Source organism: Prionailurus bengalensis, chromosome D3 (genome assembly GCF_016509475.1).
Source record: "Prionailurus bengalensis isolate Pbe53 chromosome D3, Fcat_Pben_1.1_paternal_pri, whole genome shotgun sequence".
Lineage (NCBI taxonomy): Eukaryota > Metazoa > Chordata > Mammalia > Carnivora > Felidae > Prionailurus > Prionailurus bengalensis.
In genome coordinates, this window is record NC_057356.1 from 841,295 (window position 1) to 865,812 (window position 24,518).

The 24,518-nt window shown below is 64.0% G+C and overlaps 1 protein-coding gene across 1 annotated transcript in view; it reads left to right on the top strand.

Annotated features, from left to right (window-relative positions):
* Window positions 1-1,298: 1,298 nt before the first annotated feature.
* The window catches only part of GALNT9 (polypeptide N-acetylgalactosaminyltransferase 9), an 82,228-nt gene continuing 59,008 nt past the window's right edge, over window positions 1,299-24,518 (top strand). Inside the window, exon 1 of the mRNA XM_043557250.1 lies at window positions 1,299-1,694. Within this exon, the coding sequence (XP_043413185.1) occupies window positions 1,454-1,694 (241 nt within the window). The 5' untranslated portion in view covers window positions 1,299-1,453. The remainder of the gene's footprint in view (window positions 1,695-24,518) is intronic.

A 24,518-nucleotide genomic window follows, 5' to 3' on the forward strand; every position in this document is an offset into this window, starting at 1 on the left:
AGCAGCAGGACGTGCATGGAGCAGACAGGAACCTCTGCCTGGGGGTGCTCACAAGTTCCCTGGGGGGGCGTGTCTTTCCCTGTCATGGTCCAGCTGTCTCGTCTGTAAAAATGCAGGTGTGGGGCTAGATGTGAGGTGGGGGCAGCCAGGTTTGCTCTCCCCTGAGGTCTGGGCACCGGGACCCGGAGAACCTGACGCCTAGGGATCTGCGCCTTTTTTCTGTTCCTGGTGGGTTTCCAGGTTCAGCCCGGTGGGGACCCCGGTCCCGCTGAATCTCAGGCTTGGTCCCGCGGTCCTTGAACTCTCCTCCTCCCAGCCCTTAGCGCCACAGAGGGGGAGGGGAAGGAGGCCCGGAGTTGATTCAGCTTGGCCTAGGGAACCGGGGAGACCAAGCAGGTGGCTCTGACCCTGCCGCCCGCCCTCCTCCCTACAAAGGCACCTCCCACCCCCACCCCAGGCCCGTGCACGCAGACATCACGGCCTTGACCAGGCATTCCCCAAGGCCCCTCTTCCTCGGGTCAAGTTTGAGGTTTTGAGTCTGGGGCGAGGGCTCTGGGAAGGAGGGTCTACGCGCAGCAACCGCCCCCACCCCCCCCACCGCGTCCGCGCTGTCCTTGGTGCGGGCTTCCAGAGCGCGCGGCCCCGCCCCGCCCCGCCCGCCAGGCCAGCCCGCTCCGGGCAGCGGGAGCTCGTCCGGGACCCTGCGCCCCGCGAGGTGGCCGGGGGCGGTCCCGGCGGGGGGGCGGTCCCGGCGGGGGGGCGGGCGCGGAGGCCCCGCGTGCATGCTGATGAGCTGGGCGGCCGCGTCACTCCGCACCGGCGCCGTGGCTGCGGGGCGGGCAGGAGCCGCACGGCCGCCGGAGCGCCCGCCCGGCCCGCGCCTCCCTCGCGTCTCCCGCCCGCCGCGCCCCCCTCCTCCCCCCCCCCCCCCCCCCACCCCCGGGCCGGGGCCGCGCCCGCGCCCCTCTGCGGACGATGCCGGCTGCCCCCTGCGCGCGCGGCCCCGGGCAGCCCCTGCGCGCGGGGACCCCGGGCGGCGGCGGCCGGGCGCGCTGAGCGGGCGCGGGTGGTGCTGAAGGGACAGCTCCCGGGCGCGGGCGGCAGAGCGCGCAGTCAGCCCGCAGCCCCCCGGCCCGCAGCCCCCACCCCCCGCTACAGCCCCCCTGCCGCCCGCAGCCCCGGGCCTCCCCCCCCAACCCCGTTCCCCCGGCCTACAGCCCCCGGCCCCCCCCCCCGCAGCCCCCCTGCCGCAGCACTCCCCCCACCCCCCGCCCGCCCGCGCCCTTCCCCCACCGCGCCCGCAGCCCCCGCCCACAGCACCCCCCCGCGGCCCCGCGGTCAGCCGGGCTGGCTCATGGTCCCCGAAGCGGCGGGCCGGGCGGAGGCTCCTTCGGCCGCTGGGCCCACGGGGATGCCCCGCGGGTGAGGCAGCCCCCAGCTTCCAGCCGCGCTCATGGCGGTGGCCAGGAAGATCAAAACTTTGCTGACGGTCAACATCCTGGTGTTCGTGGGCATCATCGTCTTCTCCGTGTACTGCCGCCTGCAGGACCGCTCCGAGGGGCTGGTGCAGACCGTGCGCAGCGCCGACCGCCGGGTGCGCAGCCGGCACGCCAAGGCGGGCGCGCTCGCTGACCGCGAAGCCATCCTGGAGCGTCTGGACCACCTGGAGGAGGTGGTCTACAACCAGCTGAATGGTGAGCCCGGGCAGCGTCCCTCTCGGGACAGAGGGGCTGGACAGAGGGACCGGAGGGCGGGGAACTGTCCCCAGTTCTCTGGACACCGCACTGTGTCCTGGCCACTGGAGCCCACACCGACCCCAGGGGCCTGATGGCCCCACAGGGGCTGGGGTCAAACTCCTTCCGTGCTACTTCTGGAGGAGGCTGGGTGGGAGGCGGATAAGGAGGAGAAGGGGTCCCTTAGCAGAGAGCAGTGGCCTGGGTGACCACTCATTCGTGCACGCACCCAGTGGACACTTGAGAGCCCTCCCCATCAGCCCACACGTGACGTCTCCAACTTACTCCCTGAGAGAACTTGAGAGAACTTCTAATGAAGCTCTACGACTTGCTTCAAGAGCAGGCAGTGCCCAGGTCGGAGGGTGAGGGGCAGGTTCTGCTTTTCCAGCAGCTGCGGGGGCGGGGGGCCCTCGCCTGCCGTCACCCCTCTCGCTCCTGGAAGACGCGGGCACTGGAGGGAGGGTGGTGCTGCCCTTCGGCGGTTGCCGGCGTGGCGTTCCTTGACGCCGGTGGGGAAAGGTGCCTCCCTATGACCCCGGGCCTGTGCAGCCTCCCGTCCTGGGGACGCCTGGGGCTCCCTCCAGACAGTGTTGCTGTGGGACAAGCACGAGGCGGGGGGCTGGCGCCTCGCGGACAGATTGAGTCAGGGGTGCAGCAGGGGCTTGGCAGGTGTCAGTCACCTAGACGGACCCTGGGCCGTGGTGCGTGGGAGCCCACAGTCCTTGGGCTCTTCGTCAGCAAGCCCAGCGTCAGCGCGACGGAGGGTCAGTGTGACTGAGGGTCAGGGCCGCTGGCCGCAGCTGGGAGGAATGGGTGTTTTCCACCTGGGGAGGCAGCGGGCCGAATACAGTGGGTGCTGGTCCCTGGTCGGTCTCTGTGCTGAGGTGCGAGGAGGAAGGACAGAAGTTTGTGTGTTTGCCTCATTAGTGGGCTTTTTCTGCCTGTTCTGTGCTGCCCTGCAAGTGAGCCAGCAGCTCCGCCAGCCTGGTCGGGAGGCATCGGCAGCAGGCTCTGGGTGGAGGTGTCGGGCCTGCACCGCCGGGGGTCTGCTCCGGCTCCCTGCCCGCGGGGGGTGGGGGGGCTTCTCGGCCTTTCCTTCGGGAGGGCACCCTGCGACCCAGGGGCTCGGTGACAGCTGGGATGAGGGGACCGTCCGCAGCCTCCCTCGCTGTCTGGGAGGCAGCCAAGCATCCTTCTGGCCTCCCAAGTGCCCCCTCGCCGCCCCCCCCCCCCAGGACCCATGGCTCTCCCCCAGAGGTGCCTTTCACGAGTGAGCCGTGTGGCTTTTCTGATCTCTCCCACCGAGCCGCAGCCACGAGGGGAGAAAAGTTTAGTCCAACTGCCACTGCTGTTCCGATGTTGTGATTCATCCTCCGGAAGAGCCGTGCCCCGTGACAGCACGTAGCTTTACTGAAGTGTATTTGCCAGGGAGTTACGGTCTGTTTTATGGGGAGAGCCGGAGGATTATATAAAAACATTGGCAGCACGTCGGGTTGTGTAACATCGCGACGGCCGGCTCAGCACCGTGGGCTGTTCTCACCTCGCCCTTCAAGGTGAGAAGAAGCCAGGGTTCTCGGTGGCAGAGAAGCCCAGGACCTCTGACTGACCTTCCCGACGCTAGCGGGACAAGGGGAAGTGGTTCGGGAACGCGAGTGTCACCCCCTTGCTGACCCCGGCCTCCCCCGCGTCCCCAGTTCCCCTCTCCCCTTCCTCCACTCTTCACCCACCTTTCTCCAAATGTGCCACCGGCTCTCTCTCTGTCTGCCTCCCTCTCTCCGTCTCTGCCTGTCTGTCTCTGTGTCTGTCTCTCTCCCTCTCTCTCTTCTTGTGTCTCCCTGTCCCTCTCCCTCCCTCTCTTTGTCTCTCTCTGTCTCTATGTCCTTGTCTGTCTCTTTCTCTCCCTGTCTCCCCTCCCCGCTCTCCTCTGATGAGGCTCTTACACCCCACTTCGAGGCCGTGTACCCCACAAGGTGTCCCGCCCAGGAGTCACTCAGTATTTGTTCCTGGAAATGACCAGACAGACAGTGCTTCCCTCATCCCAGGCTGGTCCCTAAGGAGGGGCCGCTACAGGGTTGACATTTGCTCACGAGAAGCCATTTGAAAGCAGTGCTTAGCCCTCCAAACGGGCACCGGCTCCCGACTCCCTGTGAGAAAGGACACTGAAGAACACGGGGGGCGGGGGCGGTGCTCCCCACGGCTGCCTGTCCGCTTCAGGTTCAGGAAATGTAGAGGAAATCATTCCTGGGAGTCTCCACCGAGTGTGGAAAGGAGAGGAAGGAATCCAAAGAAAATGACGTATCACTTCTATCTCCTCTGCCCTGACTGCCTCCTGGAGACGCCTCTCCTGGCTCAGAGGGGCTGGTGGGAAGGAAGGGGTGTCCCAGGAGTGGGACATTCTTCCCACACCCTTTCTTCAGCCGCTCTGGTGACCTTTACTCAGGATGTCCTGTGGACCTCAGCAAAGACCTAACAAATGGTGTGCATAGATCCAAATTCACAGGACCTGGGAGAAAATATTCTTTAAGGAAATGCAATGTAGTCACATCCTGTATGTGCATGCGAGTTGCTTCTAAATTCAGTGCTCAAGGCAAGAAAAAAAATGCGTATAGCCAGAAATCATCCTTCTGGATATCTTAAATCACATCCATGGTTCTGCGGGTACGACTGGCACAGGGAGTCTCATGAGCGCGGTGTCTGGGAGCCTCTAAGCTTGGTGGCAAGAGGGAGGGAGATGTCCCCAGTCGGCCGCCTGGTGTGCAAGCCAGCCCCTGGGGGATGGGAAGGGCAGGAGAATTCTCCCGTGCTCCGGCCACATCGGCGGCTCTCTGTTGTCGTGGGCGTCACCCAGGTGAAGGCAGTCACCTGCCAGCAGACCTCGGACCTCGCGTGCAGCGAGGCCGGGCCTCCTCCCTGCACAGGGGAGGCCACCCACCACCCAGCCGCCCTGCTCCTTCCTGCCCCCCCCCCCCACGCGATCTTCCGACCCTTGGGGCCACGGTTCTGGGCGGAGCTGGGCCGGGAGCTGCCAGCTGTGGGGGGCCGGCTGCTTTAGAGGGAGGTACTTTCTAACGTGCAGAGTGCACGCGTCAATCCCTCCACCCCGACCCACCGCCGCCCAAAACCCTGCAGTTGGGGGTCAAAGCGTGGGCCCGCTGTGCGGACGGCACACGAGAGCCCGCCAGAGAGTCCGGCCAGCTCTGCCCGCGCCCCGGGCCACTCGCGCTCGTCTGGGGAAGAGATGGTTTCGACGCTGCTCCCTCTCGAGCTCCAGCAATGCACGCGTGACCGGCTCCGTCTACACCATATTTGTGTCTGACGCCGGCCCTGACTCATCTGAGGGATTTTGTCTGTTTTACCCGCGGCTCTAACACCCGGGGTCTCCGGCCGCATTGTGTGTGTACCTAGTGCTGTGGAGACGTTTATTGCTTTTGCATAAAGTAAATGTATTTAAAAACACAGGTGCACATCAGCACCACACCCACAAGCAGAGGGGACCAAGCGACGATGACGAGACCGTGCAGGCCGTGAGGTCCACGGGGCTCTGAGCCCAAGCCCGCTCTCTCTTCCTGAAACGGGAGATTCTCAAGTGAAAGACACGTGCAGGGACATATTAGCACGAAACCAAGACTCTCTCCTTGAGGAGACGGGTGATCCAGACCGTCTGGAAAAGGGAATCTGTCTCATGGTGGGAGTCGGTGTTATTCAACCCTATGTCCTCCTTTTCCCCCAAATCCCGTCCGGATTGTGGGTCCTTCCAGGACTGCGGCTGTGCCTTGGGAAGCCTGGTCTGTGGCAGACTGTGTCCCGAGGGGAAGCGGGTGGTCAGGGGCTAAGGGGCACATGCCCACTGCAGCAGGGTCCCAGATTTCTGATCAGGAGGCGAAAAGCCTACCGACAATCTGAGAGCCCTGAGGTTTTTTTTAAATCTTTTTTTTAATGTTTATTTTTGAGAGAGAGAGAGAGAGAGCGCATGAGGGGGCAGAGGCAGAGAGAGAGGGAGACACAGACTCTGAAGCAGGCTCCAGGCTCCGAGCTGTCAGCACAGAGCCCGACCCGGGCCTCGAACTCACAGACCGCAAGATCATGACCTGAGCCGAAGTCGGACGCTTAACCCACTGAGCCACCCAGGCGCCCCGCGCTGCGTTTTAATAATAAAACCCTAGTTGAGCTGCACAGAGGCTGTCGGGGTGGGGGTGAGGTGGTGATGCTGGATTTTTACCCAACGTTTGCCCTGGGCCTGTGGCCGCAGACGACACACGCACAGAGGTGTGCCTGTCTTCCACTGTGCTGTCTGCCATAGCGATCGGCAGATATCACGGCCGAGAAGCTGAATTTGGGGAGGCTGTCCCAAGATTCCCCACCTGCTCTGAATGGTAGGTGGTCAGAACATGCTCTCTGCCCCTCGGAGGCCCGGCTCAGGGTTTCAGAGGCTCTGCTAGAACAGAAGCCACATGAGGCCCCTGATGGTCTCACCGCCCCCCCCCCCCCCCACCTACTGTTTGCATCACAAAAGGACGAGTGGATGGGATGGCAAGAGCCCACAGAAGAGGGTGCGGAGAAGGGGGTAGCTGGGGTCTGGGGAGAGTGCCCAGTGTCTGGCTGCCCCCCCCGGACACCCCTCGCCCCTCGCCCCCAGCACAGCCGCCCTGAGAGCCCTGTGTTTCTCGGGAGGGGTTCCCGGCTCTTCTGTGCACATAGGCATGTCCAGGCTGGAAACGTTCCAGGACATTCCACTTGTTAGGGGGCGTGCGCTCCACAGAAAGCTTTCCTGTTCGTGGTGAGTTTTAGTTCCTCAGATGGCTTCCCGCTGGTTCCAGGCACCTTCCTAGCTTGCGTTTGCCTGGCCTCCTCCTCCCGAACCTGCTTTGTGAGCCGTGACGTCCTGCACCGCTGGCCTCAGCTGTCCAAGTGGCCGCGGCCGGAAAGACAGCTGTAGCTTGTTTGGGATGCGATCGAGGGTCCTGGCAGGGCAGCAGCGTGTAATCGGCTGGCCTTTTGCCCCTAGCGCTCCCAGCTGGAGCCCAGCCTCACGCAGGACGCTCGGGACGCCGGGACGGGACTGCGGCTGTCTGGTGGGAACCGTCTTTCCCGCCTCCCAGCTGCCGTGGGCACAGTGCTGACAGCAGCCTGTGGTTACCTTTCATCACTCTGAGCAGGTGAACAGCACTTGGTTTTGCTTTTTTTCCCTCCCCTCTGCCTGTGCATCTCAGCCTGCTGGGCCGGCCCTGGTCCCCGTCCAGCCACCGATGAGTCAGGACAGCCGAGGCCGCTTCCTGGACACAGGACTGAGCTCCAGGCAGACCTGGCCCTTTGTGTCTGGGGGAATGAGACGCGGGGACGCTCCATCCCGTGATAAACATGGACCTCACCAGGCCTGGCTCCATACGGAGACCCCGCAGCCGCGCTGCTAGGAATAATTCATGCTGGTGATGATCCCCGCTCGGGAGGTGCGGGGCTAAGTGATTGCATTTACAATTCAGCGCCGAAATCTGCATATTTCAAAGGCCCTGCTTTCTGAAAAGACAGTTTATCCTTCGTTCGCTGGAAACTCGACAGAAATAACTGTATGTTTCCATATCCCCCTGGAGGCATTCCAGGGCGGGACCCACGTCTTAGGACCAGGCTCCTGCTCCCACAGGGTCCAGACACCCTGGAAGGGAAAGCGGCCGGGAGCCAGAGGAGGGCAGCGAGAGGGGTCCCTGGCAGCTCCATCCCAGTGGGATTTCCGTTCCCGGAACTCCGTCCAGGATCGCCAGGACCGAGATGGTCTCCCAACCACCCAGCACGTCTAATTGCTGTCTAGCTGCCATTCCCAGGAAGGAGAAAGTCATTTCCCGGTTGTTTGAAAGGCACTCGTAGCCGCATGACCTCGGTGTGGCCCCGCATCCGAACCGCAGCCCGTCTTCAGGAGGCAGTGCCGGCCGGCAGCAGGGCTCTCACATCGCGGGCCACTGCAGACCCTTCCTGGGGAGGTCCCGTGACGTCCGCCCCGCACGCTGGAGGCCGCAGAGGCCGTGTATAGAGAAGCCTCTCCAAGCCGAGGGTCCCCCTCCTGGCGTGAAGGCAGACTCAGTTACCCACGTGGCTGTTCATTCCCCTCGTGTTTAGTGAGCACCTGCTATGCTCCTGATGCCAAGTCAGGAGACGTAAGCGATTGGGACGCAGGTGTCCCAGGGAGGAAGGCTGACGAGGAACAGGGTCAGGCACGGGTGAGCGCCATCAAAAGGCAGTGCGATGCAGAGGGGGCGGGTGGACGGGGCGCTGAGCTGAGTCATGCCCCAAGGTCACATCCACCCGGACCCTCGGAATGGGGCCTTATATGGAGACAGCGTCTTTGCTGAGGTGCTCAGTTCAGCTGAGGTCACGCTGGAGCAGGCCGGGCCCCGGTCCAGGGACCTATAAGGACAAGGGTGTCCTTGTAGGAGGCAGAGAGGCACGACGGGGAGGAGAGGCCGCGTGGTGGTGGAGGCGGGGACAGCGACACGTCCAGGAGCCAGGACGGGGGGTGGAGGGCCTGGCCCTTGGCCTCCACCCGAGGCGGTGGGGGCACGTCCTTCTGTCTAGCTGGTTGGCTTTGAAAGCACATCTCACTCGGCTCCTGGGACTCAGATGAGATCTGCACGAGGCTGAGGCCCTGCCCAGTTATCAGGCAGAAGACCAGGGCCTCCCCGGGGGCTGGAGGGGCCGGGCGGCCTGGGGTCCTCGTGCGGCCTCTGCCAGGCCTTCCCCAGCCGGCACTGTCACATTCGGATGGGTCTTTCCTGCCCGTGCCCTGCAGGACGTCGGTGGCTGAGCAGAGACCAGAGGCCGGTTTGTGCGCCCAGTTGTGGCACGGGGAATGTCCAGACGTCGCCCAGTGTCCCCCAGAGCAAGATCACCCCCGTGGAGACCCCTGTCTCACCCCGAGGGCCTGCTCCACCCCTCGGCGAAGTGGCTCACCTGCTCCGGGGCTTGGCGTGCTCGCCGTGACGTGGGGACGGCGGCCACTCCGTCCTCAGAGGGGTCCTGCAAGGCCAGAGGAGCCGGCCTGAGCGGGGGGCCGCCCCCGCGCCCAGCGCGATTCAACCCACTCTGTGGAAGGTGCAGGATCCTACGGCCACCGGGAAGGTGCCGTTGAGACCGTCGCCTTTCCAGTGCTACGGAGAGGGGTCTCGGTTCCATGCCGCCCTCGCCAGGCCCCCTCCAGACACGCTCGCCTCCCCCCGCCCCCCAGCTGTGGCGGGAGGTTCCAGCTGTTCTAGCTGTGGGCTAGGCGTTCACAGCCACGCTGGTCTCCTTCTCTGCGGGCTGACACTTTGGACAAACGCTACAGGCTTCCTATTTTTGGTAATGACAGGTCACCTGTTTAAGAAACAAATGGGGCTGCTGAGCGGCTGACCGCGAGGGCATCCGGTCTGGGAGGGCGGCGTCCCCCCCGGGGGTCGCGGACAGGTGGCCGGGGCGGACGGAGGGAGGCTCTCTCCAGCCTTTCTGCGACCATCTGATGGAACGCAAGAAGAAAATAACATAGCCGCTAGTGCAAACGTGGTGTGGGAGACATCCTGCCGTGGGCCCCGGCACTTGTCAGCCACGTGGACTTGGGGACATCACCGTGGGATTCTCCATCTCCTCAGGCCTCAAAGGAGGCTTATCAGTTCTGGCTTCAGTTGAGATCTTTGATTTTCAAGGGAAAGAAAACTCAATCCTGACAGACGTGACTCCAGTAGGACTCGCTGGCCCCTGGGACTGCAGGGTTCAGTGGCTGGCGTCAGGTGAGGCTTGAACCAGCAGCCTGGCCCTTTCTGCCCACCCTCGGGGGAGCCTCAGCTTTATGTCTCTCCTGGAGCTTGGGTTCCTGAAGCACAGGACACTGAGAATGGGAAAGAGGGAGTTTCCGCAAGAAATCAAGGACGGAGATGCTAGCTCCCACACTCCATGCCTTCTCGCTCAGCCTGCTGTCCGCTGGGCGGTTCTGGGAGCATCTCCCCCCCCCCCCCCCCCCCCCCACTGAGAGGCTCCCTGCACTGCAGGCAGCACCTGTAGTCGTCAGGTCAGGACGCACCGGCCACGTGGGCCTTCCCAGGGGACTCAGAGACCTCAGCTGTCGGCCTTCCATGTTTTAGTAAATAAGCTAAGGGCAAATCGTTCCTTAAACCGCGGCCCCAGGGCCTGGCAGCATGCCGGTGGGGGGGGGGGAGGGGGGCGGGGGGGGGGCAGTGCGTATGCGCGACGTCAGGCCTGCGGCGGGGCCTCGAGAAGCAGCCCCTGTGCGGCCAGTTTACAAGCGGGGCTCGGCTGCTGGCCCAGCTTGGGGGCCCAGGGGCGTGGGCTGTGGGGGTGCGTGGGGGAAGGCAGGGGGCGCAGGGGTGTGAGCTGCAGGGGTGAGTGGGTGGAGGTGGGGGGTGCAGGGGCGTGGGCTACAGGGGTGCGTGGGGGGAGGCAGGGGCGTGGGCTGCAGGGGTGTGTGGGGGGAAGGCAGGGGAGATGGCGGGGACGTAGGGGTCGTGGGGGTGGGGGTGGGGCTCCGGGACGAAGGTCGGGGAGACGCCTTGGCTGTGGGGGTCTTAGCAGTGGGTGGGCGGCCTTGCCTGGACGACACCGGGAGGTCTGGAGCGGCTGGGGTCACGGCCGGTCTGTGAGCTTCCGGGATTAGTAGCGGGAACCGGGGAAGAGACCTCGAGGCTGCTCGCCGAGACCCCGGCCCGTTTTCGACGTTTGCAGGTAGTGCGTTGACGCTTTCCACACTGCGGGCGCGTCCTGCTGCCCACAGGAAGGCGGGGCGTTCTAGAAATGTGGGTTCTCCCGGACCGCGGTCCAGGAGTCCAGGCGTTTAGAGTCACTGACAGACACCTTCTTATAGGCAGTGGGGGCCTCTTGGCTGCTGTCGATGAGGGCTGGGTCCTCTGCTGCCCCTTGAGGGCCCCCCGGGGTCACAGTGGACATGTCGGCCTGGCGTTGGCCCTGAGAGGGAGGCATCGCAGGATGGCTTGACCCGGCTTGTTCTGGACGCCAGGGTATGCTGGTCACACGGCGGGCCCCTCGGCATCTGGCGGTCAGCAGGCTGGGGTCCACACGTCCACGACGGGAAGCCCAGGGCAGGACCCGTGGGGCTGGGGTGGGGAGGGGGGAAATGCCCGGCACCCGGTCCGTGTAGGCAAAACCGGGAGCCAAAACCCAACTGCTTTTCACGTAAACACAAATAATATTTTTCATGGTGCAAACCTCAAACTTCCAAGAATACATCTGCAGGGTGTTCCAGGAAGGCCAGAGGTTTTTGCTCAAAATGCACTGAGGGGTCCGTCCCAAGGGTGTGCCCAGGTCCGCTGGGGCAGTGCAGTGGCTCCGGTGACCCCACAGCGGCTCCGCCCACGGTCCGCCGCCCGGGTCCCAGCTGGCGGCTCTCTCGGTGCCGTGTTCCAGGCAGAGCTCCGGACACCAGACACGCAGCAGCAGGGCCACGTGTGGACCCCACCCTCACGGTTCGCGTGTCCTGTGAGGACAGAGGGGAGACACAAGGATAAGCAGGTTTAACTTCCTCTTGGTTCCGGAGGCCTCTCGGGGCTAAAGGCGGGACGTCCTGAGTGCTGGCTCCTTGTGGCCCGGGGGGTGGGGGGTCCCAGCGTCCAGGCACCTGCTTCTGGGGCCATGGCCCTTCCTCTGTCACGGGCAGCAGCGTGGGCCTCTGCACCCCCCCCCCGTCTCCCTCCACACCTCCCCCCGTCCCTGCCCAGTCTCCCTCTACTGCTCCCCTCCTCCCTCCCTCCCTGTCTCTCTCTTCCACTTGTCAGGTCCCTGTGCCCACATCCACCTGCCCGCATAATCCAGGACAACCTCCCCAGCCCCAGGTCAGCTGGTTGGCGACCTTACTCTCTGCGCCACACAACCGAACACCTCCCCGGGCTCTGGAACTGGGACCTGAGCGTCTTTGGGACCCGTTATTCTGCTGACCACAGTGGGCAAACTCTGCTGACACGACGCTAAGGAGTAAACAAAATAAGGCGGGGAGGGGGGGAAGGGCAGAGCTGGCGGGTGACACCGGTGTGGTTGCCGGGTGCCCAGAGGAGGCCTCAGGAAGAGACTGACTGGTGTCAGACAGGTGAGGGCGGGACATGCTCCGGGCCCAGCAAGTGCCAAGGTCCTGGGGCCGCGTGTGCCCAGTGCGTTGGCGGGATGGCTGGAAAGCAGGTTCGGGGGGGGGGGTGGTGTGCTGGAGACTCACATCTGGGCGCCCCGGGCACCCACCCGGGCTGCCGTGACGACCTCCACCCACCAGGCGGCCTGTGTGACAGTAGCTCGTTGTCTCACGGTTCTGGAGGTTGGAAGTCTAGGACGAAGGTGCTGGCGGAGCTTCACACGGCCTCTCCTCTGTGTGCACACGCTCCTGGGGTCTCTCCCTCCGGGAGGCCACGGTCCTCACACGGTCCTGCCGCTTGCTCGCGGGGGCAGGTGACCCGATGAGGTCAGTTTAGCAGAGGGGGCGGGTGCAGGGGAATTAGACTCAGCAGGCGCCGTGCTCTTCGGTGAAGCAGGGACTCCGGGCCGCACCGGGGACGTGTGGGGCCAGGCGGGTCTCTGCGCGGGCCGCCTCCCATCTCTGGACGCGGACGCGCTGTGCCCGATGTGGAACAGCACCGCTGGCCTCCGCCCGCCGAGGCCAGGGCACCCCTGCCCCGGTTTGTGATGCCCACAGTGTCCTCAGGTGCTGCCAGGTGTCCCCTGGGGGCACCCCTCGCTGAGAACGGGGTGCACAGGTCAATGCCGCAGAGGGAGTGTTTCTGAGACGGGACAGGGCACCAAGGCGGCGGGGGCGGGGCGGTGTTCGTCCGGAGCGCGTGATGCTGACGAGACCCCAGCGCCACGGCCAGTTCTGGGGCAGCCGACGGGGCGGGAACCTGGGTGTCTCTTCCGATTCTTCCATTTTCCCAGGGAGGCAGGAAGCAAGGTCCTCAGCTGAGGCTGCAGGTACCAATCACGCTCCCTCCTTCCCCTCTTGTTCAAGCGGGGCCACAGCCTCAGCCGGGCATCTGAGAAGAAAGCATGTCAGGGGGTGCTCGGTCAGTGCCCTTGGGCTCCGAATAGGGACGTCCCACGGTGCGGACACGGGCGGCTGGTCTGCCAGATGGGGGTGGGTGGTCAGTGTTTACCAGATGGGGCGCCCACTTTGTAGGGACTGGGGGAGGGGTTGGGGGGGGCAAGAGCCTGTCTCCTGCCTCCACCCCCCTCCCAGGGCGGTTCCATCCGGGTAGGACAGGTGGGAGGCCCCCGGGGGACGTGCCCAGGGGAGGGGCCGCCCTCCTCGGGCCCCTCCCGGCCTCCACCAGGACGGGGCCTTGCTCGCAGGGTCCAGGCTGTTGGCTGGGCCTCTGTCCTAAGCGTTTTTCCTCACACCTGGTGGCAACAGCAGCCAGGTGCATGTGCACCACCGAGGGCCCGGGGCCCTGACCACGCCGCCCCCACAGAAGCAGTGACATCCCCAGGGTCCCTGCCCCGTACGCCTCCCCAGAGGCGGGCGAAGACACCAGCTTAGATCAGCGTCCGGTATCACAGCTCCTGCCTCTGACGGCGAGAAAGGGAACTATTTTACTTTCCACGGAGTAGTTTGGTCAGATCGGCTCTGCGTGTAGCCCCCGTCTGAAACCAGCAAGCCTTGATTTTATTTCAGAGAAACGGCCCGGCTTATACAGGGACCGTTTTCACACTCTTCCGAGCAGATTGTGGAAAATGCCTGTTAATATTCTGTGTGCTTGAGCACTTAGCAGTGGGCACAGAGCAAGCGCGCTTATCCTAATTGGGAGGAGGGAGAGTGTGGTGTGGGGACGTGGGTCCGCGGAGCCAGGTGGCCACTTGGGAGCTGGAGTCACCCCGGCCCTCACCGCCCCGGTCGGCTTTCTTCCTCGCTTCTGGTCCCTTCACCCGCGAGACGGCTTGAAGCCACATTTGTCTTCCGGCACTGCTCCCAGAGTGGGGGGAGAGGAACAAGCCCCACGTGTGGTCCCCGCTCAGCAGGACTGGCTGACGTGGCCCAGCCTGCAAACCCACGGTGCACCCATCTTCCGGACACCTCCACCGGGCCGACCCTGTTTCTGACGCGGCCCACCCTTCGGGGAAATGCGCGGCGCCCAGGCTTCCTGGGGAAGTTGGGGCCGGGCGCCGGGGAGTGGTTTCTCCAGTTCACGCTTCTGTCACAGAACCTGTCGGCGCAGAGCTTAGGACGGTGCTCAGAGCACGCACCTCTGAGCACCTCTGCGTGCTGTGAGCACCGTCCTCTGAGAGTTTCCAGCCAGGCGGGAGGCGGCCGGTTACCGGAATGCCGACATTCGAAGCAGCACGAGAGAGCGGCCTGTGTTGAGGGGGCAGGTCAGGGGGGACCAGGAGTTAGGTGGACCCGGGTCCAAACCCCAGCCGGACGGCCTCGAGCAGTCCCTTCGTCTCCCTGAGCCGTGGTTTCCACATCCGTGAACTGGGAAGAACGATTATCCTTCTGCAAGAGGACTTTGAGGAAATTCGATAAGGTAACGCCTAAGTGTTTAGCAAAGTGCCTGACACATAGCTGGTCCTCAGAAATGGGGAGCAAAGACAAAGGAAGGCAAGCAGTTGAGATCGGGTAGTATTGGGACAAACGGATGGCACGGTGCCTGACACGAAGCAGGTTCTTAGTAAATATTTGTTCACTGGATGGATGGATGGGGGATGGGGGTTTGGATGGATGGGCGGGCGGGAGAGTGGGTGCATGGGTGGATAGGGAGAGGACCTTGCACAGTGAGCGAAGTCAAGTGTCGAGGAAGGGAAGCAAGTGTCCCGAGCGGCTGGAGGAGGGCAGAAGGCCAGGAAGGCAAGTCGGGCCCGAATGCACCCACGTGCGGGCAGATAGCCTGCCAGGCACGAGTGTGGGTCTGATAGCCTCACGTCCGGTGTGGCCCAGAAGGGTGGCCCCCTCTGGGGCAGAGACGTGCGACCATAGGCACTGCCCACGACCTCAAGAAGCCCTTGCCGCCCTGCGCACAGGGGTGTGGGGCGTGTTTCTCTGTCCCAGGGCTGCGGAACTCAGGGCGGGCTCCTTCCCGACCTCCAGAACAGCTGTGCAGGGACACGATGGGAGAAGACGGCATAGGTGTTTGAGTCCTGCAGAAATCATGCGGACAGGTTCCAGACCTTCCCCGTCTCCTCTCTCCGGAGGTCCTGCCGGCCGCTGGAAGGGCGGACACCCAGCTCTGGCCTCTCTCTCCCCGACCTGGGGCCTGCGGGGGTCACGGGCACTCAGTGAGGACCAGCTGAGGTCAAGTCTTGTTCACGTCACGGGCAGCTCCTCTAGCCCGGGACTTTGTCCACGACCAAGGGCCCGGTGGCTGGAGGGGCCTCTGGGGAACTGAGGGGATCCGCTAGGGGAGTGTGGGTCCCGTGAGGGAGGCACCGGCACCTTAGCTCAGGTGGGGAAACCGAGGCTCACACGGCTTGAGTATTTTGCCCACAGTTGGGATGTGGGTGCAGGTGGGGTTTGAATCCTGGCAGCTTGGCCGTACCTGACAAGCAGAGCTCACCCAAGCGCATTCTGGCTCTGTTTGGGGTGGGTGGGTGGGGACGTGAGCCGGGCCAGGAACGGGTGAGGGTTTGGGCCTGGCCCCGCGGCCATGAGGGACGTGTTGCTGCCCCGTGGGCTCGGGTCTGGGGAGATGCGGGTGCGAGGTGTAGACGGGCTCCGAGTCGAGACGGCAGAGTTGGTGCTGGAGGAACTGAGGTCTCAGGGGCCTGCGGTCTGCGTGAGAGGAGGACGCGAGTGGGGGGGCAGAGGTGGAACACAGTGGGCTGGACGTCTGTGGCCCAGATTCCCACACGAGAGACCTCTCCCCGAGGGCAACGGCTTTAGGAGGTGGGTCTCTGGGGGGTAATGGGGCTGGAGGTGGTCCTGGGGGCGTCCCGTTGTAAGAAGAGGAAGAGACGGCATATCCCTCTCTGGCTCTGAACACACGCACCCGGGACAGCCATTAAAGGCACGGCGAGAAGGCGGCCGGGGAACAGGCTCTGGCCGGGAACCAGACGGGACCTTGGTCTGGATGCCCAGCCTCCAGGGCTGTGACAAACAGAGGCGTGTAAGCGCCCAGTCTGCAGTGTCCCTTCTGGCAGCCCAGGCGGGCATTCAGCCCTGCATTCATTCGTTCCTGCGTGCATGCATTCTCTCCCATTTAGGCGCTCGGTGAGCACCTACTATGGACCAGGTCCTGGGCTGCGGGAGCCAGCAAGGCAGGCAGTCCTGCCCTTGGAGGTCGGGAGGCAAGGTGAAGGAGGGGGCCGGATCCTCCGTCCTCGGCCAAAGGGGCTCCCGGACAGACCCAGCCGGACTCTCGGCTCTTTGGGGTCTGGCCCTGCATCCCCACTGCCGTCCCCCAGAGCGCAGGCCCTGGAGTTCCTCCTGTTCGTGACCCCCAGGGCGGAGCTGGGCCCACGGGACCACACTTCCCGGGAGATTCGGTTGGGATCCGAGCGGAGAAGCCAGCCCAGTGGAGCCAGAGCGCACCCCTCAGAGGCTCGGGTGGGTGTGGGGAGGGTGGGGACCCGACCTCTCCCACCTTCCGGACAGCTTCCCTTGGTGGCCGCTGCGCGACAGGACGCCCCAGTGTCCCCGTGCCCGCTCCTCAGGAATTGGGGGACCCAAACTGGGGCGGGACGGGGCGGCCGCGTGACGCTTCCACACGCCTACCACGTGCCCGAAGGAGCCAGAAAATCCGTTCTGCCAGGTGTTTCCAGTCACTCCTGATTTCGTGTGCTTTGGCCCCATAAATATTCACGTCAGGACACTCTACTGGGCTCAGGGAGAATATGTCTTGCGGGTTTTCCACGTTCTGCACAATTGTCATGACCTCACAGTTTCAGAAGGGCAGTCTGTCTTTGGCCGCTGACCAGGTAGTGGCTGGGGGCCCCAGGGAGCCTTAACAGACCGTCCGAAATGGAAGGAGCCGCTGCGCGTGGAGAGAGTGGGTGCGCGGAAGCCGGGGGCGGCGGGACCTCGGCCGCAAAGCCAAGCGGGCTTCTCAGCCCTCAGAATTAATAGCGGGCGTGCTGGGCTGGCCTGCATTTTCATAGGGCGGGGAAGAGGGGGGCCGGGGGCTGCGGGGTGCTCTGCTCCCTCCCGTGTCCCCGCCACCCCCACCCTCCTCCCCGTGAAGGCCGCCGCCAAGGCCGAGGGTGCAGGAGGGTACAGCCCGGAGCCTGGCCGGTGACGGGTGGTGTCTCCACTGAGAACCGTGGGTCCCACGTGCTGGGCGACCTCAGGAGCGGGAGACCGACGTGAGGGTAAGTGCGGGCACCACAGCCAACGGCAGCCGGTCCCATCTCTGCCCGGGTGCCCTGGCGCGAGGCACGCGCGGTGACAGGCGGGGAACGTCAGGGGGACGGGATTCCTGCACCTGCCCTTCCAGGCTCCCGGGCTGTGAGGGGGGCCGTGTGCCCCACTTAGGGGGCTTTCCGGACCTCTGACTTCTGTCCCCCACCGCGCCCCCACCCCCCACCCCCATGTCCTTGAAATGTCAAGTTCGGGGTGTTCAGGACAGCCCCTCCCCCACCCCCAGAAGCACACTCACGTCACCCTCTCCCTTTTTTTTCTCATTTGTCTTCCCCTCTTGTCAGAGATCCGCTGGGTTTTAGCAGTTGGTGTTTCCGACCCAGGGCCCCTGGCGGATTTCAGGGTGGCGGGTCAGTGGGCTGCCCCTGGGAGCCCCTGGGTGCTGGCTGAGCGTGGGCCCTCCCAGCCTCCCCACCCCCCCCCCCCCAGGCCCTACCCTCTGCCTCTTCCTCAGATTAGCTTGTGACCGGCAGCCTCTCCATGTGGGCCGTTTCCTCTCGGAATATTGGCTTGAGTCACGGTGGCAGATGGGATCCGTGACTCAAACAAGCTGCGAGCTTGAAAGCCACGCTTCCTCCCGAGCTGAAAACTCACGGCCGCCCACGTTCGCCAGGTACCCTGTCTGGAAGGCGTAGGTTGGCAGGTGTGAAGTCACTCTTCTGGGAGGGGGCTGGAAGAGGCCCCTGGACGGCCTGCCCCGTCCTTGTGTGTGTGTGTGTGGGGGGGGGAGCAGCCTGGCTCCCTCGCTCTGGGACCGCACACAGGGTCCTGACTGCGTGGGGCCCGTTCTTCTCGGGGACGCCGAGCCCAGGGGACTGGAGGCCATCCTCAGGGGCCCAGCCCCATTTCATTCTAGCCTCTCCCTTCCTATCGTGTGGCCCTTGGCCTCGTGGTCACACGGTGGCTGCTCCAGCTCTGGGCATCGAGTCCTAGTTCCAGGCAGGAGAAGGGGGGAAGGACCGCAGACAAAGGCAAACAGACGTATACACCTGCCAAGTCTGTGCCTTTTAGACACATTTCCCAGAAATTTCACCCAGCAAATAGATCTTGGTCACTGGCCACCCCTGGCTGCAAGGTCAGCCCGGGGAGGTGAGCATTTTAGCTGGACCCATTTCTACCCCAAACTGCTGGCCAAGCATCCATAGTGTCTACCACGATCCCTTTACCTAGAACCTCTCCCCTCCTCCCCCTCCTCCCCCTGCTCCCCCACCTCTGCCCTGATTTCTCTCCCCCTCCCCACCCCCTCCTCCCCCCACCTATGCCCCCTTCCCTCCCCGCAACCCTTCCTCCCCCTCCTCCCCTCCTCTCCCCACCTCTGTCCCACCTTCCCTCCCCCTCCCCAACCCCTCCTCCTCCTCCTCCCCCACCTATGCCCCCCTTCCCTCCCCTCCAACCCCTCCTCCCCCTCCTTCCCTCCTCTCCCCACCTCTGTCCCCCCTTCCCTCCCCCTCCCCAACCCCTCCTCCCCCTCCTCCCCTCCTCTCCCCCCCTCTGTCCCGCCTTCCCTCCCCCTCCCCCAACCCCTCCTCCTCCCCCACCTATGCCCCCCTTCCCTCCCCTCCAACCCCTCCTCCCCCTCCTTCCCTCCTCTCCCCCACCTCTGTCCCCCCTTCCCTCCCCCTCCCCAACCCCCTCCTCCCCTCCTCTCCCCACCTCTGTCCCCCTTCCCTCCCCCTCCCCAACCCCTCCTCCCCCTCCTCTCCCCACCTCTGTCCCCCCCTTCCCTCCCCCTCCCCAACCCCTCCTCCCCCTCCTCCCCTCCTCTCCCCACCTCTGTCCCCCCTTCCCTCCCCCTCCCCAACCCCTCCTCCCCCTCCTCCCCTCCTCTCCCCACCTCTGTCCCCCCTTCCCTCCCCCTCCCCAACCACTCCTCCCCTCCTCTCCCCACCTCTGTCCCCCCTTCCCTCCCCCTCCCCAACCCCTCCTCCCCCTCCTCCCCTCCTCCTCTCCCCACCTCTGTCCCCCCTTCCCTCCCCCTCCCCAACCCCTCCTCCCCCTCCTCCTCCCCTCCTCTCCCCACCTCTGTCCCTCCTTCCCTCCTCCTCCCCAACCCCTCCTCCTCCTCCTCCCCCCACCTCTGCCCCCTCTTCTCTTCCCTCCTCTTCTTGTCCCACTCCTCCCCTCCCCCACCCTCCCCTCCCCTCCTCAGTTCCCTCTCCACCTCCTCCTTTCACTCTCTTCTCCTCCCCCACCCTCCCTCTCCTCCCCTCCCCCACCTTCTCCCTCCTCCTCTTCTTTTCCCTCCCCCACCCTCCCCCTCCCCTTGTCCCTCCTCCTCCCACACCTGTCCTCCCCCTCCTCTTCTCTTCCCTCTCCTCCCCTCCCCTCCCCTCCCACACCCTCCCCCCCTCCCTCCCCCCGTGTGAGTGTCCTGTTGGCTGCTGTAACAAGTGACCACAAATGCGGTGGCTTAAAACAACAGGAATTCATTCTCTCACACTCTGGAGGCTGAAGCCTGAAATCCAAGTGCTGGAAAGTTGACTCCTCCTGGAGGCTCTGAGGGAGACTCTGTTCCAGGCGTCTCTCCAGCTCCTAGTGGCCCCTGGCAATCCTTGGCTTGGGGACACCTGACTCCATCTGTCTCCGTCATCGTGTGGCTTCTCCGGTGCGTGTGTGCCTCTCTGAGCCCTCTCTGAAGTATCGGGATACTTGGCGTTGAATTTAGGACCCACCTTAATCCCGGACGGTCTCATCTCAAAGTCCTTACCTCAGTTACGTCTGCAAAGACCCCATTTCCAAATAAGGCCACACTCGTGGGTTCCAGCTCCTGGGGCCCCCATTCCACCCACCACCCTCCCCAGCCGTCTAAACCAGGGCACAACCTCTCAGGCTCAAGGCAGCCGTGCAAAACGGGGGCGGGGGGGACGGGGAGCTGCCCGCCTGCACCTGTGTAAGGCTGGACCCTTCCGAAGGGGCTGGGAGCTCAGGCTTGCACGTGAAACCTCTCGGGTTGAATTCCGGGGCCCCGGGGGGCAGTGCCCCTGAGACTCGCTCTGAGCCCCAAGCCCCTCTCAATGCCTCTGTGTCGGCGGCTCTTCGTGAAGTGTCCGGGCCGTCCACAGAAACAGCTGTCTGCCTCCCACAGCCTCTCTGCTCTAAGGGCATCTTGCGGCGTGTAGGTCCCTCCTGGACGACCCAGGACCCTCTGCGTCTCAGGGTCCTGACGGTGATCCCATCTGCAAGACCCATTTCCCACCAGGGCGACGCGGCCGCGGGTTCCGGGGATCTTTGGGAGCCGTCACGTAGTCTCCCACGCCTGTGCTGACAGATACAGACCTTTGGTACCTTAATGCTAGGTTTTCCGGACCGCGGCTGGGTTGCTGCTATGCAGAGTGGCTCTGTCCTGCTGCCTTCTCTTGAAAGCCTGGAAGATCTGGGGTCTTAGGCAGGGTGAGGTCTGGAGCACGGGGGCACCCACCCCTGGCCCCGTGACGCGGGTGCCTAGGGACAGTGTCCCCGGTCTCGTGAATCGAGAGAAAGTGTCTGGGCAACGGCCTCAGTCCCACAGGTGGGAGCCCAGTGCGCCCCTGACGGCCAGGGCCCCACGGGTCACCACGTGTGAGTAGGCGCTTTCCGGGGGGGCAGGCACAGCCATCTCCTCGCCGCGATGGCTTCCAAATTACCTCACGTGCTCAGAAAGCGCATTCCCTCAGGTCACACGACAGGAGCTTGAAATGACTGTTCCCTAGCAGTGACCTCTGTGCACTTCAGGAGCATGCGCGCCCCTCCGGCGACCCCGGGAGAATAAAGCGGGAGGAGCCCTGTGTTGCAAGGAAGCTCCTTCTCCGAAAAGCCAGGTCCCTGCCTCTGAGGCCAAACCCACCTCACGGAGCGAGAGCCCCAGAGCAGAGAATGTTCTGGAAGGTGTGGGTTCTCCGACCTTGATAATTCGCTTTCCTGGTCAGGGGCCTAGCTTTGTTGCCTCCACCCAGGCCCCGACCGTCTGGACCCCCGGGACAGCCACTGTCTAAGCAGCCCCTGCCGAGGCTGGCTGTTCTGCCCGAGCCGGCCGGGCTCCCGTCCACCTGCTCCAGGATGGAGCACACCTGAGTGGGAGGCCTCCTTCTGTGTAGACAAAACCGGCCCTCAAACCCTTTGTTCTGGACGCTCGAGATACCAGGGGAGGGGGCGCTCTCTCCTGGCGATTTAACCCACTGAGGCACAGACCGACTGTCGGCCGCCCCGTGTCCAGCGGGAACCTGGGTGGGGACAGTGGGCTGCATAGGTGACGACCACACCGTGTGCGGGAGGGAGCTGGCCCCGGGAGAGCTAGAGCCACGTGAGCTAACAAACACCTGCAAACACGCAGGACGTGTCAAGCAAACGTGTATCTATCCGTTCGACAGGCTCTTACGTGGCGGTTCAGAAGGCAATTGTTAATTATAATTGAGTTTTGCATATGATCACAGGGGAGACAGTTTTGGCAATCATTTCAAGGAAGCAAAAAGCAGAATGTGGACTTCTCCAGCCGGAGGACTGAGTGTGGGCACGTCCCGCGGAGCCTCTCCTAGGGCAGCGTGGTCACCGGAGCCCGAGACACTGGAGAAGCCGGGGAGGGCTCAGTCATCGTGGGGTTCCTGCCGACCTGAAGAAGGTTCCGGAATGCCTGCTGGAAGCTCGCTTTTTGAGAAGGCGTCAGGCCCCTCTTGGGTGTGAAAAGGGTCCCCCGGATGCCCGCAGCCAGGACTTGCTTTCGGTCTGGGCGCCGTGATATGGCCGGGCTCACCCTCCACGGCCAGCCGCTCCGTCCTCCCGCCACACGGGCCGTGGGTGTTTGCACCGTCGTCCTCGTCTCCAGCCCGACTGGGAGGGCCAAGGGCTGGGGAGGGGCGGCCCCACGGACGGGGGAGCCTCTTTACCTGCGCAGGGGGGAGTGTCCACCTCACGCACCTGCGGCTCGCCCAAGAGCACCTGGCCCTGCTGCCGCGAGGCCAGGCGAGGACGCACCGTCTGGAACGGTGCCGATAGGAACAGGTCGTTGTAACGAATATCCGCGATGGCAAAGTGGAAAGTTGGTGACCGTGACTGGTTCCCTCTAAAATTCTCTGGCGCGCCTGGGTGGCTCAGTCAGGTAAGTGTGCGACTCTTGATTTCTGCTCGCGTCACGATCTCGTGGTTCATGAGTTCCCGCCCCACGATGGGCTCCGCACGGAGAGCGAGGAGCCTTGCTTGGGATTCTGTGTCTCTCTCCGCCCCTCCCCCACGCACCATCTGTCTGTCTCTCTCGAAAGTAAATCAAAATAAACTTTACAAAGTAAAATAAAGTTCTTCTTTCAGGTTTTAAAGTTTACAGCACGCGGGTAGGAGGCCGTGCAGCCACTGCGAGCTTCAGGGGTCCCCTCTAGGAGATGGGGTGAGAAAAGCACGTGGTGTAGGGCCCGCCACGGGGAGCAGAGGAAGCCCCATCGGCCACTGGCCAGTGTAACCACCGACAGCTGTCCCACCAGCCTGTGACCTGCGGAAGTCCCAGAGTCACGGGTGGGAGGTGTGGCTTCTGTTTGCGCTGAAGTCCTTGGACAGACGTTTCAAAGGCCGAGCTGACGCATGCAAATTTCCCATTGTTGTCAAAATCACGTCGCATTCAAGGATGGAACCAAGAGTTTGGGGCCCCGATTCCGCTACAGGAGGAAGTGGAAAATTGCTCACAGGAAAAACCACCTCTCACTCTGGTTGAGGAGGTGCCTCTGTGATCCGCACCCACATCTGCCCGGGAGGGTGGCCCGAGATGGGCTGCGCTGAGCGCTGTCCGATGTACGGCTCCCGCCAGTGTGTCCGGTTGTCCCAGCTGACGCAGGTCTGGGTGGCAGACCGGTGGGTCTGCGCCCTGGTCTCTTGGAGCTGCCCTGACAAAGCACCGCACACAGCGACGGCTGGAACAGCGGACGGCTGGAGGCCAGAAGCCTGAGGTCCAGGCGGGGCGGGGCCCTGCTCCCTCCACAGGCTCCCTCCAGGGTGCGTGCTGCCTCGTCCGGCTCCTGGTGGCCCCGTGTGTTCCTTGGCTCGTGGCCGCGTCCCTCCAGGCTCTTCCTCGGTCGTCCGTGGCCATCTTCTCTTTGTGTGCGTCTGTGTCCAAAATCCCTTCTTCCTATGAGGACCCCAGCCAGTGGGTTAGGACGCACCTCAATTCAGGATGACCTCACCTTAAGTAATTACCTCTGCAGAGACCCCTTTCCAAATAAGGCCACGGCCACGAGTCCGGAGCACCAGGGCCCAGCCGTGATTCAACCCACACGGCCGCCGGGCCTGTGGGTCATGCGTTTGGTGGCCCGGCTAACGAGAGCATGAACCCCGGAGGGCGGCAGCAGGAACAGGACGTTTTGCCCCCACCCCCAACCGGGCCCAGTGGGGGTGCTCGGAAGCCAGAACTCTGGGAGATGTGAGGACAGAGCTGTGTCTTTAGGTGTAGACCCCAGGGGCCTTGGCCGGCTGTCGGCCATCAGTTCAGTGGAATTCGGGCCTTGGCCCCCCAGTAATGACAGGCCACCTTCAATCTTCACAAGTTCCTCCTGGTTCCGTCTGCCCTCGTTACCCGAGGATCAAGCAACCCTGCCTCTCCAGAAGGATCTGTGAGAGAGAACGTGAGTCAACACCAGGCATCCCAGAAGGAGGGAAGATGAGAGTCCCGGCAACCCCACAGGGAGCACTGATATGCACGACTCCTTAAAAGCTAAATCACATCCACAGGTTTTTAATTGGCGGAGCTCTAACAGACCTTCCGGCTCAGGCAGAGCCCTAACTGGGCTGGTGGCTCTGACTGTCTCCCCCCAGCCGTGCCCCCCAGGGCCAGCCTCTCAGAGCTGCCGCGGCTGCTCAGAGGTCAGGGGTCAAGACGCAGGGCGAGGCCCAGAAGTGACCAGCCCCGAACCCTTACCTGGAGCCACAGGCGGGTTCCACACGAAACTCCTGCTGGGACCAGCAGCACATGACCCACCCCCACAGAAGGCCGGGAGCCCCTGCGCCACGCAGAAGTGGGGTCCCTGGAAGGCAGCATCTGCATGTCTGGAAGCTTCTTGGAGATGCCAGTGCTCCGCCCACCCCACACCTGCGCACCTGCTGCTCTGCGTGGGCCCCTGCTGTCTGTGTCCCAGCCAGGCCCCCAGGACTAGAGCCCCCGTTCCTCCGAGGAGCCCCTGCCCCCCAGGGCCGAGGTAGTGGGGTGGCAGGGGTGCGGCCGGGAGCTCAGGCGCTGCTCACACTCCGGGGCTCGCTCACTCACATGGTTTGGGGATGCTGCTTTGGCACTCTCTGGGTTCATTTCTACCCAAATCAGTGCTGGGGCGTCTTTGCGGTGGAGGCGGGAGCTCTGAGGCCGGCCCGGGGGCATAAGGCATGGCCCTGCCCCGGCGTCCCCACCCTGGACAAGTGTCCCGTTCAAGGTCAGAGCCTCTTGTTCATGCATTCGTGCTTTTATTGGTTTCGCTGTTCAAACCGCCCCGGGCCTGCTGCCGAGACCGTCTGGTGACGGTGAG